The following is a 12,342-nucleotide window of genomic DNA, read 5'->3' as shown; positions in this document are numbered from 1 at the left end:
TTGTCTTGTTACTGTACTTTAGTAAAAACAAAAAAGGCAAATCCTGTACTAATACTTTCCTAATAATTTGTCATCTTAATGATAACAATAGCAACAACGCTCCTCCAAAACTATAGTCACTCCTCCAATCATCTGTCAAAAATGTTTGGGCTTCTGAAGATGAAGACACCAGACAAGTCTCCATATCAAATATAAAAGTGTGATAGTCTTGATTGTAGCAGAATCCTGTAGGTATGACATTAATATGTATAATGAACCACAGAATCTTCATGAGAACTTCCCTTTATTGACTGACAGTGGACTTGAAAGTGGACGACATTACTCCTCCTATCATCTGTCAAAAATGTTTGGGCTTCTGAAGATGAAGACACCAGACAAGTCTCCATTTCAAATATAAAAGTGTGATGGTCTTGATTGTGATTGTAGCAGTATCCTGTATGACATTAATATGTATAATGAACCACAGAATCTTCATGAGAACTTCCCTTTATTGACTGACAGTGGACTTGAAAGTGGACGACATTACTCCTCCTATCATCTGTCAAAAATGTATGAGCTTCGGAAGATGAAGACACCAGGCAAGTCTCCATATCAAAAATAAAAGTGTGATGGTCTCGATTGTAGCAGAATCCTGTATGACATTAATATGTATAATGAACCACAGAATCTTCATGAGAACTTCCCTTTATTGATTGACAGTGGACGACATTACTCCTCCTATCATCTGTCAAAAATGTTTGGGTTTCTGAAGATGAAGACACCAGACAAGCCTCCATATCAAATATAAAAGTGTGATGGTCTTGATTGTAGCAGAATCCTGTATGACATTAATATGTATAATGAACCACAGAATCTTCATGAGAACTTCCCTTAATTGATTGACAGTGGACGACATTACACCTCCTATCATCTGTCAAAAATGTATGGGCTTCGGAAGACGAAGACACCAGACAAGTCTCCATATCAAATATAAAAGTGTGATAGTCTTGATTGTAGCAGAATCCTGTAGGTATGACATTAATATGTATAATGAACCACAGAATGTTCATGAGAACTTCCCTTTATTGACTGACACTGGACTTGACAGTGGACAACATTTCCCCTCTTTAATAATTTTTGGTTGCCAATGCAGTTTCAATATCTATCTGCTACCTTAATCGACTATTGCACACTGGTATGTTTTATCTTTCACTTGTCTAGTAGTTTTAATTTGAAAAAAGCACTTTTTTACCTATCCTTCAGTTATCTTTCATTTTAGTCAATTTGTTATACCTTCTATCTAATTAATCGCATTAAAAAAGGGAAATTTAATACTGAACCAGCACAAAAACCGTTTCAAATGAAAGGGAAAGTCTACTTAAGCGCTGAAATCAATTTTTAAAAACTTGAGTAATTAGGTGTACAATTCCTTGACCGCTTTTAACAACGAACTGAAATGCGTAAGGTATACAGTATACCATTCATGTCATATCATACAATTCTGTCAATCGACATTACCATTTATTGCATGCAATGCAATAGCAGGAACAACACTGGTGTTAACGCGAATTATTCCGATTTTAGCTATCGAAATAAAGCTGTCAAAATACACTAATATTTCTGGTTCCCAACTGTACTGAGTGCACAATGAAACGGTTAAAAATACACATAGGCAATGTCGAGTGACGTCATTATTATTTAATTATGTAGTTAGAAGCTCGTTCGTTGGCCGATTAGTCATTACATATTCACGACTGCCACTTATCCCACGCTTACCATTAGTACGAAGAATTGGCGGAATGCATAGTATGTATACGTAACCGAATAGCAGAAATCATTATGAATCGAACTGCGGTTATTGTCCAGGAACTCTCTGACTGTGAATCGGAAATACCCGACTACTCAATTTTATACCCATACCGCATAAAAAAAATTGAAAAGGTTGGTAACAATCAAATCCTCCATGTTACCTTCCACTGAGCATTGATACAGACAAATATTCTTCCGAAAATGGGTTACCAAAATACTGCGTGGATATTGAATATGTAGATGCATACAGTAGAAATGACCTACAACGTACCTAATCAATCAGTATCATCATATGATCCAATGTAGCTCGTCATTTGATTTCAACATGACATTCCGGAAATTAATACATAGACGAGGACATCTTTTCTGATGTACGTAGGTACGTACACAATTTTCCACGGAACAAGAAATTATATAGATGGATGCCAGACACGGTGCAGTTCACCTACAATCTTGATAATGTTATTACCATAAGCAAATTTCCCGAACAGCAAAGTTATTTATAAATGAATTTTAAAATGGAAACTTTCCGAAGGCCTTGTAATTATTATAACTCAATATCTGCATCATCGTTTCTGTTCGTTAGAGCCCATTTATTCCATTATATTGCAACTGTCCTTTCAAAGGGTTCACTTAGAAAGTCAAGCTTCCATTAATTCAGCCTTTCATGTTGCAATACGCTCATTTTAAAAATTTAATTGACGAACTTCCGCTAACTCCTCAAGTGATTTCATTCGATTGGAAGTACGTATAAGTACACTTTAACGATAAAAAATGCCCTTAATAAGGACAACCCATGGTTTGATTGATGAAAGGACAAAGCAATAACAACTGAGTTACTTGTGAACAATGTAGAACCGTAAAGTTCCATACGGAGAAATACCGTATCAATTATCATGAAGAAGCTAGATGAACCATCATGAAGACGTGAAGATACCTACGCTACGGGTACGACATAATAATGTCAAACAATTTGCCGTTTTCATTGATTATGTCGAAAGTGTTGAATATTATGCGAGCACTATAAAATGTCACTGATTGGCGTTACAGTTAGTAGGTTACAACTTTTTGGGCTTTTAAACTACTTTCTAACATTGCAGTCGTCTGTAAAACATTTCAATTTAAATAAGCTAAGTCGATACGCACGTAGCGTGCGTTAGTGACGATTATTATCAAGTTGGAAAGTGAGAATAACGAAAGGGAATGCGCGTCTGCCTTTCTAGGAGTCAACGGTCCCCGCAGTTCGTTACGTATCTAGCTGGTACCTACAACACGCGCGCAGGTGATAGGCTTAACTTTAATAATTATCTATCCGCAAATATACGCACGAACAATAATAACAGCTGCCCAATTACATAAAATGAAAGACGACAAGGCAATTAATTGTGGTTTTCCTTGTAAACGCCCCAATAATTGAAATCCCAATGACTCAATTCCAACTATGCAACAATACCATTGCATAATGTTTGATTTTTGGATAATAGTAGGTCAACAGCACTACAACAAATTGGTGTTTATGCACAATTAACACCAAAAAAGAACGATCGTTAAACATAAAGAACCGCCATTTATTAAGCATAGATGCCCTCCAACCCCCATGAAGTAAGTACTGGTAATGGTAGGGCAACATGCGGTCGGCAAAAAATCCCAACATCAGTAACTAGTTATCCCAATGTGAACCTTATGGTAAGTAGCTAAGTACTTAAGTAATATTTCGTCTTGCATTCTACCAAACTTGAATGAACATCCGTTGCCAAATAACAAGAAATCAGTAAAAGTAACGGTCAAATTTCCTCCTTGTTACTCGGCTGTACTCTCAACCATTGCTCGAAACATTGTCACCACTTTCCAATCGATCCAACCAGAAAGCATTCAAACCAAAAAACCCATTCAGAAGATTCAGATGATCAAAAATTTCCGTGAGCAATGACGTTTTGCATCCCAACAAAACCACAAATACAAATTAGAAGAAATTGGAGAAATAATTTTAAAAACTTCTGGAATAGTACGCAAAACAAGTAACAGACGGTAATGTGTTAACAAAAGATGGGAATTTTCAAATTCCTGGCAACAAACGCGAGCAGACGGTAGAATATCGTCAAATACTTCGCACCGCGTTTGATTCATGGATGTATAACCCTGGCAAATCAATAATTGCACGATAAAAACTTACTTTCGTCTCGCTATTTCCATGATAATGTACAAATGCACTGTAAAATCACTAAAATATTGCACAGGTTTCCACACCACACAGCTCACACACACAATCACACTCGCGCCAACTTTAGACTGCCTCGGAAAACGACCGAGCACGTGTGGAAACAAAGAATGAAGCAGAGAGCGCGCACTTCTCGTGGTACCAACGTGAACTACTATTGCCAGCAGCGCGAAATTCGAAATATACTGCTCCCTGTCATAGCAGATGTCCTTCGTAATTGATAATTTAAGCAATTATCGCTGCGATAATAACAACAACGATGAAAAATGGAACACGATGAATCACATAATTAATTATTATACGCGTATAAAGCACAAAAAAAAATAGTAATAACACCAATTGTTTAAAACAACTTCCAGTGTGTATCATGAGTTTTACTTAGAATGAAAATTTTTATTTATTTTGTACCTTGATTGATTTCTTTCATCCTGTTGTGAATAACATTTCTTTATGGGAACCAAGGAGATTCTAGCAAATTACAAGGGAAAAAAAATCAAAACTTTTGCATGCTATAAAAGAGGTCAATAACCTACCTGTACACTGCAACTGTGGTAAAAGTAATATGTCAATTCCCATGACATTTTTGTAGAAAATGAAATGTCAACAGCAATAATTGATGTATGAGTTCCCAGTTTAAACATTAGTTTTAAGCAAATAACTGACAACAAAAGTAGTTGCAACTGACTCACGAGATTGCAGAAGATAAAACAGATAGCAACATTGTTACCAAGGGTTGAGGTGTGGTTTGAAGCAAAACATCAAAATTGGACGTCTTTCTCTTACATGCTGATCGCGAATTACATAAACAATGTTTTTTTTAAGTGGGCGTCGCGTCGAGACATTTAAAGAAACCAAATTCCGATCCAGGCAATCATTAGTTACACTTGCCCATGTTTAACATTTCTCTAACTTCAAATGGTATTTAGGCAGATACTTAATGGTTTGCTACTTGTAGACACGTGTAAATTTTACAACTTGATCTTTGGATGAATGCAAATAAGAGAATTTCTAGTATCGCCATGTAAAGAGACCAGTTTGAGTTTTGAAAACTTCTTCCATAAAGAAGGGATACGGTTTCCATGAAATGAGTGCATCTTGATTTACGAATAGGCTTATAAATTTATGTTTCTTATGCATTATTATCAGCAAACGATATCGAGAACAAATGTTCCTCCAATGGAACTTCATCGAGACGTACAAAAGAATTGCGAATTTGCCAAAACTGACGAAACTTTCGCAATACAAGCAGTAGCCGTCTGTCTGTGAAAGGATGTCAAATAGATGTTTAGTCCATTAACTGAAACTATCGCATTTTTTTTTTTTGATTAACTAACCATTTTTGTTACGAAAACAAACAAGCGTGGATTTGCTGTGTTGTTTTGTGCGGTAGCCTTTTGTTTGTCTACGCCGCCTTTCTCTTCCATTCGCATTAGGAAACTGATTTCGACGCGAAATACTTTCGTTTTCTTTACCGATTAAGTTCCAGCAAAATAATTATGAAACTACTGCATCTTATCAGCTCCCAAAAAATAGGTCGTACTCTACATATATTGAGAGATAAATCTACTCATTTTTATAGATACCTACTGCTCTTCCAANAAAAGTGTGATGGTCTTGATTGTGATTGTAGCAGTATCCTGTATGACATTAATATGTATAATGAACCACAGAATCTTCATGAGAACTTCCCTTTATTGACTGACAGTGGACTTGAAAGTGGACGACATTACTCCTCCTATCATCTGTCAAAAATGTATGAGCTTCGGAAGATGAAGACACCAGGCAAGTCTCCATATCAAAAATAAAAGTGTGATGGTCTCGATTGTAGCAGAATCCTGTATGACATTAATATGTATAATGAACCACAGAATCTTCATGAGAACTTCCCTTTATTGATTGACAGTGGACGACATTACTCCTCCTATCATCTGTCAAAAATGTTTGGGTTTCTGAAGATGAAGACACCAGACAAGCCTCCATATCAAATATAAAAGTGTGATGGTCTTGATTGTAGCAGAATCCTGTATGACATTAATATGTATAATGAACCACAGAATCTTCATGAGAACTTCCCTTAATTGACTGACAGTGGACTTGAAAGTGGACGACATTACTCCTCCTATCATCTGTCAAAAATGTATGAGCTTCGGAAGATGAAGACACCAGACAAGTCTCCATATCAAATATAAAAGTGTGATAGTCTTGATTGTAGCAGAATCCTGTAGGTATGACATTAATATGTATAATGAACCACAGAATGTTCATGAGAACTTCCCTTTATTGACTGACACTGGACTTGACAGTGGACAACATTTCCCCTCTTTAATAATTTTTGGTTGCCAATGCAGTTTCAATATCTATCTGCTACCTTAATCGACTATTGCACACTGGTATGTTTTATCTTTCACTTGTCTAGTAGTTTTAATTTGAAAAAAGCACTTTTTTACCTATCCTTCAGTTATCTTTCATTTTAGTCAATTTGTTATACCTTCTATCTAATTAATCGCATTAAAAAAGGGAAATTTAATACTGAACCAGCACAAAAACCGTTTCAAATGAAAGGGAAAGTCTACTTAAGCGCTGAAATCAATTTTTAAAAACTTGAGTAATTAGGTGTACAATTCCTTGACCGCTTTTAACAACGAACTGAAATGCGTAAGGTATACAGTATACCATTCATGTCATATCATACAATTCTGTCAATCGACATTACCATTTATTGCATGCAATGCAATAGCAGGAACAACACTGGTGTTAACGCGAATTATTCCGATTTTAGCTATCGAAATAAAGCTGTCAAAATACACTAATATTTCTGGTTCCCAACTGTACTGAGTGCACAATGAAACGGTTAAAAATACACATAGGCAATGTCGAGTGACGTCATTATTATTTAATTATGTAGTTAGAAGCTCGTTCGTTGGCCGATTAGTCATTACATATTCACGACTGCCACTTATCCCACGCTTACCATTAGTACGAAGAATTGGCGGAATGCATAGTATGTATACGTAACCGAATAGCAGAAATCATTATGAATCGAACTGCGGTTATTGTCCAGGAACTCTCTGACTGTGAATCGGAAATACCCGACTACTCAATTTTATACCCATACCGCATAAAAAAAATTGAAAAGGTTGGTAACAATCAAATCCTCCATGTTACCTTCCACTGAGCATTGATACAGACAAATATTCTTCCGAAAATGGGTTACCAAAATACTGCGTGGATATTGAATATGTAGATGCATACAGTAGAAATGACCTACAACGTACCTAATCAATCAGTATCATCATATGATCCAATGTAGCTCGTCATTTGATTTCAACATGACATTCCGGAAATTAATACATAGACGAGGACATCTTTTCTGATGTACGTAGGTACGTACACAATTTTCCACGGAACAAGAAATTATATAGATGGATGCCAGACACGGTGCAGTTCACCTACAATCTTGATAATGTTATTACCATAAGCAAATTTCCCGAACAGCAAAGTTATTTATAAATGAATTTTAAAATGGAAACTTTCCGAAGGCCTTGTAATTATTATAACTCAATATCTGCATCATCGTTTCTGTTCGTTAGAGCCCATTTATTCCATTATATTGCAACTGTCCTTTCAAAGGGTTCACTTAGAAAGTCAAGCTTCCATTAATTCAGCCTTTCATGTTGCAATACGCTCATTTTAAAAATTTAATTGACGAACTTCCGCTAACTCCTCAAGTGATTTCATTCGATTGGAAGTACGTATAAGTACACTTTAACGATAAAAAATGCCCTTAATAAGGACAACCCATGGTTTGATTGATGAAAGGACAAAGCAATAACAACTGAGTTACTTGTGAACAATGTAGAACCGTAAAGTTCCATACGGAGAAATACCGTATCAATTATCATGAAGAAGCTAGATGAACCATCATGAAGACGTGAAGATACCTACGCTACGGGTACGACATAATAATGTCAAACAATTTGCCGTTTTCATTGATTATGTCGAAAGTGTTGAATATTATGCGAGCACTATAAAATGTCACTGATTGGCGTTACAGTTAGTAGGTTACAACTTTTTGGGCTTTTAAACTACTTTCTAACATTGCAGTCGTCTGTAAAACATTTCAATTTAAATAAGCTAAGTCGATACGCACGTAGCGTGCGTTAGTGACGATTATTATCAAGTTGGAAAGTGAGAATAACGAAAGGGAATGCGCGTCTGCCTTTCTAGGAGTCAACGGTCCCCGCAGTTCGTTACGTATCTAGCTGGTACCTACAACACGCGCGCAGGTGATAGGCTTAACTTTAATAATTATCTATCCGCAAATATACGCACGAACAATAATAACAGCTGCCCAATTACATAAAATGAAAGACGACAAGGCAATTAATTGTGGTTTTCCTTGTAAACGCCCCAATAATTGAAATCCCAATGACTCAATTCCAACTATGCAACAATACCATTGCATAATGTTTGATTTTTGGATAATAGTAGGTCAACAGCACTACAACAAATTGGTGTTTATGCACAATTAACACCAAAAAAGAACGATCGTTAAACATAAAGAACCGCCATTTATTAAGCATAGATGCCCTCCAACCCCCATGAAGTAAGTACTGGTAATGGTAGGGCAACATGCGGTCGGCAAAAAATCCCAACATCAGTAACTAGTTATCCCAATGTGAACCTTATGGTAAGTAGCTAAGTACTTAAGTAATATTTCGTCTTGCATTCTACCAAACTTGAATGAACATCCGTTGCCAAATAACAAGAAATCAGTAAAAGTAACGGTCAAATTTCCTCCTTGTTACTCGGCTGTACTCTCAACCATTGCTCGAAACATTGTCACCACTTTCCAATCGATCCAACCAGAAAGCATTCAAACCAAAAAACCCATTCAGAAGATTCAGATGATCAAAAATTTCCGTGAGCAATGACGTTTTGCATCCCAACAAAACCACAAATACAAATTAGAAGAAATTGGAGAAATAATTTTAAAAACTTCTGGAATAGTACGCAAAACAAGTAACAGACGGTAATGTGTTAACAAAAGATGGGAATTTTCAAATTCCTGGCAACAAACGCGAGCAGACGGTAGAATATCGTCAAATACTTCGCACCGCGTTTGATTCATGGATGTATAACCCTGGCAAATCAATAATTGCACGATAAAAACTTACTTTCGTCTCGCTATTTCCATGATAATGTACAAATGCACTGTAAAATCACTAAAATATTGCACAGGTTTCCACACCACACAGCTCACACACACAATCACACTCGCGCCAACTTTAGACTGCCTCGGAAAACGACCGAGCACGTGTGGAAACAAAGAATGAAGCAGAGAGCGCGCACTTCTCGTGGTACCAACGTGAACTACTATTGCCAGCAGCGCGAAATTCGAAATATACTGCTCCCTGTCATAGCAGATGTCCTTCGTAATTGATAATTTAAGCAATTATCGCTGCGATAATAACAACAACGATGAAAAATGGAACACGATGAATCACATAATTAATTATTATACGCGTATAAAGCACAAAAAAAAATAGTAATAACACCAATTGTTTAAAACAACTTCCAGTGTGTATCATGAGTTTTACTTAGAATGAAAATTTTTATTTATTTTGTACCTTGATTGATTTCTTTCATCCTGTTGTGAATAACATTTCTTTATGGGAACCAAGGAGATTCTAGCAAATTACAAGGGAAAAAAAATCAAAACTTTTGCATGCTATAAAAGAGGTCAATAACCTACCTGTACACTGCAACTGTGGTAAAAGTAATATGTCAATTCCCATGACATTTTTGTAGAAAATGAAATGTCAACAGCAATAATTGATGTATGAGTTCCCAGTTTAAACATTAGTTTTAAGCAAATAACTGACAACAAAAGTAGTTGCAACTGACTCACGAGATTGCAGAAGATAAAACAGATAGCAACATTGTTACCAAGGGTTGAGGTGTGGTTTGAAGCAAAACATCAAAATTGGACGTCTTTCTCTTACATGCTGATCGCGAATTACATAAACAATGTTTTTTTTAAGTGGGCGTCGCGTCGAGACATTTAAAGAAACCAAATTCCGATCCAGGCAATCATTAGTTACACTTGCCCATGTTTAACATTTCTCTAACTTCAAATGGTATTTAGGCAGATACTTAATGGTTTGCTACTTGTAGACACGTGTAAATTTTACAACTTGATCTTTGGATGAATGCAAATAAGAGAATTTCTAGTATCGCCATGTAAAGAGACCAGTTTGAGTTTTGAAAACTTCTTCCATAAAGAAGGGATACGGTTTCCATGAAATGAGTGCATCTTGATTTACGAATAGGCTTATAAATTTATGTTTCTTATGCATTATTATCAGCAAACGATATCGAGAACAAATGTTCCTCCAATGGAACTTCATCGAGACGTACAAAAGAATTGCGAATTTGCCAAAACTGACGAAACTTTCGCAATACAAGCAGTAGCCGTCTGTCTGTGAAAGGATGTCAAATAGATGTTTAGTCCATTAACTGAAACTATCGCATTTTTTTTTTTTGATTAACTAACCATTTTTGTTACGAAAACAAACAAGCGTGGATTTGCTGTGTTGTTTTGTGCGGTAGCCTTTTGTTTGTCTACGCCGCCTTTCTCTTCCATTCGCATTAGGAAACTGATTTCGACGCGAAATACTTTCGTTTTCTTTACCGATTAAGTTCCAGCAAAATAATTATGAAACTACTGCATCTTATCAGCTCCCAAAAAATAGGTCGTACTCTACATATATTGAGAGATAAATCTACTCATTTTTATAGATACCTACTGCTCTTCCAAAAGAATTTGGGATAGGGACAGTAAAATATGTATCTGCAAAATGTAATTTTGATATTCACAAATCCTAGCAACTCTATTGTAAGTTATGCTGATGTACCTACTAAATATAAACACCGACCTCTTGGCTCGATAATTTTTAAAAATAAATTCACGAAATACGTTACCACATAGCCAATTAATTTCTTACCTTTCATCGATCCAATTTCTAGCATAAAAACATACCTAATTTTAACGAATAAACCATTTCAGTGAGGTATTCCACCAACCATTAAAAATAGATCACATTTTCTGTACATTTTTTACAATGTCTTCATTAACCATAATAAATGTAATAAACTGCAGCAATTTTAAAAATTTACTTTTAAACTATTATGATAAAAGTTGTTGTTCAAACACGAGGAGGTTTGGTGAAGTTAATATACCTGCTTGGGCTTATCGTAGGATTTTAACCTTTTGTAGAAGGCTGCCTGACCTGACAACCGCTTACCCGAGGGCTCGGTGGGTATGAAGGGAATCCAGTCGAGGTAGATAGAATCGAGAGACCCTTTCAACGAAAAAAAATTTCTACAGACCTACGAAGAAGAATGAATTCTAATGGTTTCAACACCATAAACAATAACGTTAGAAAAAACTGTACGTGAATACGGGAGCTTGGAAAATATATATTCTGAATGGAAAGAAAAGACCATTTTCACAATTTGGAACAAACCAAATTTCGTGTTTTGATTAGGTACAAAAATTCATACTGTGACTAACAAATATAAACATTTTCCGAAAAGCCACAAGTAAATGACTAGCAAAATGCGTCAGTTGTAGTTCCGGGTAGTAAAACATACTTCTTATCAGTCACATTAAACACATAGGCGAGTAGATAATGAATCACTACTACTTACATTTTTATTCCATATACTACGTTCTCAAAAAAATTAAAAGCGACATAAAAAATGCACCTTTGTCCCTTATGTAGGTCCGAAAGCGAAATCATCTTACACCTTTCAACCTACGTTGATGACTTTTATCTGTAGATTCATGTTTCAAGAAACTTTTTTCGCTGAGAGTACAACATTACGCTATCTCTTTAATTATTACTTTTTTTATGAAGAGCATTGTCCGCCATTCTGACAGTTTTATATTATAGAATAATCAAAAATGTAATAAAAGTTAAAAATATTCTTAAATTGTTAAAATTTTTGCCGATATTCTTTTATTTCTTACAATTTTAGCTCACTAAACATAAGTAAATATTGCTTTGAAACTAGCAAGCTTAAAAACCGGAATTCTGTATTTTTGACCGTTTTTAAGACAGTTTCATATTGATGCGACTTCCTTTATTTCCTTCATCTTCTTCTACCATTATCTTATTTTCAAACATTTGTTGTTTTTCGAAATATTGTACACCGAAATCTTTCTGGATCACCTCATCATATGAAATCAAGTATGACGTATGTTATCTAATCTATTAAAACCACAAAAATCAACTCAGAATGCTAGAAACCATAAACCGATATTGAAACAA

At 35.6% G+C, this 12,342-nt stretch overlaps 1 protein-coding gene across 4 annotated transcripts in view; it reads right to left on the bottom strand.

The window, feature by feature from the left end:
* LOC108742192 (protein gustavus) overlaps positions 1-12,342 on the bottom strand; it is a 51,406-nt gene that overhangs the window by 8,302 nt on the left and 30,762 nt on the right. The window contains exon 1 of one of the 4 annotated variants that reach the window (XM_018477291.1): positions 3,962-4,123. The exons of the other annotated variants lie outside the window; for them this stretch is intronic. Within the exon in view, the coding sequence (XP_018332793.1) occupies positions 3,962-3,981 (20 nt within the window). The 5' untranslated portion in view covers positions 3,982-4,123. Of the gene's footprint in view, positions 1-3,961; positions 4,124-12,342 lie in introns of those variants that run through there. 4 annotated transcript variants of the gene reach the window in all.

Source organism: Agrilus planipennis, unplaced genomic scaffold, assembly GCF_000699045.2.
Source record: "Agrilus planipennis isolate EAB-ADULT unplaced genomic scaffold, Apla_2.0 scaffold3, whole genome shotgun sequence".
Classification (NCBI taxonomy): domain Eukaryota; kingdom Metazoa; phylum Arthropoda; class Insecta; order Coleoptera; family Buprestidae; genus Agrilus; species Agrilus planipennis.
Note: the sequence above shows the minus strand (reverse complement) of the source record. Positions and strands in the feature narration are given on the sequence as shown.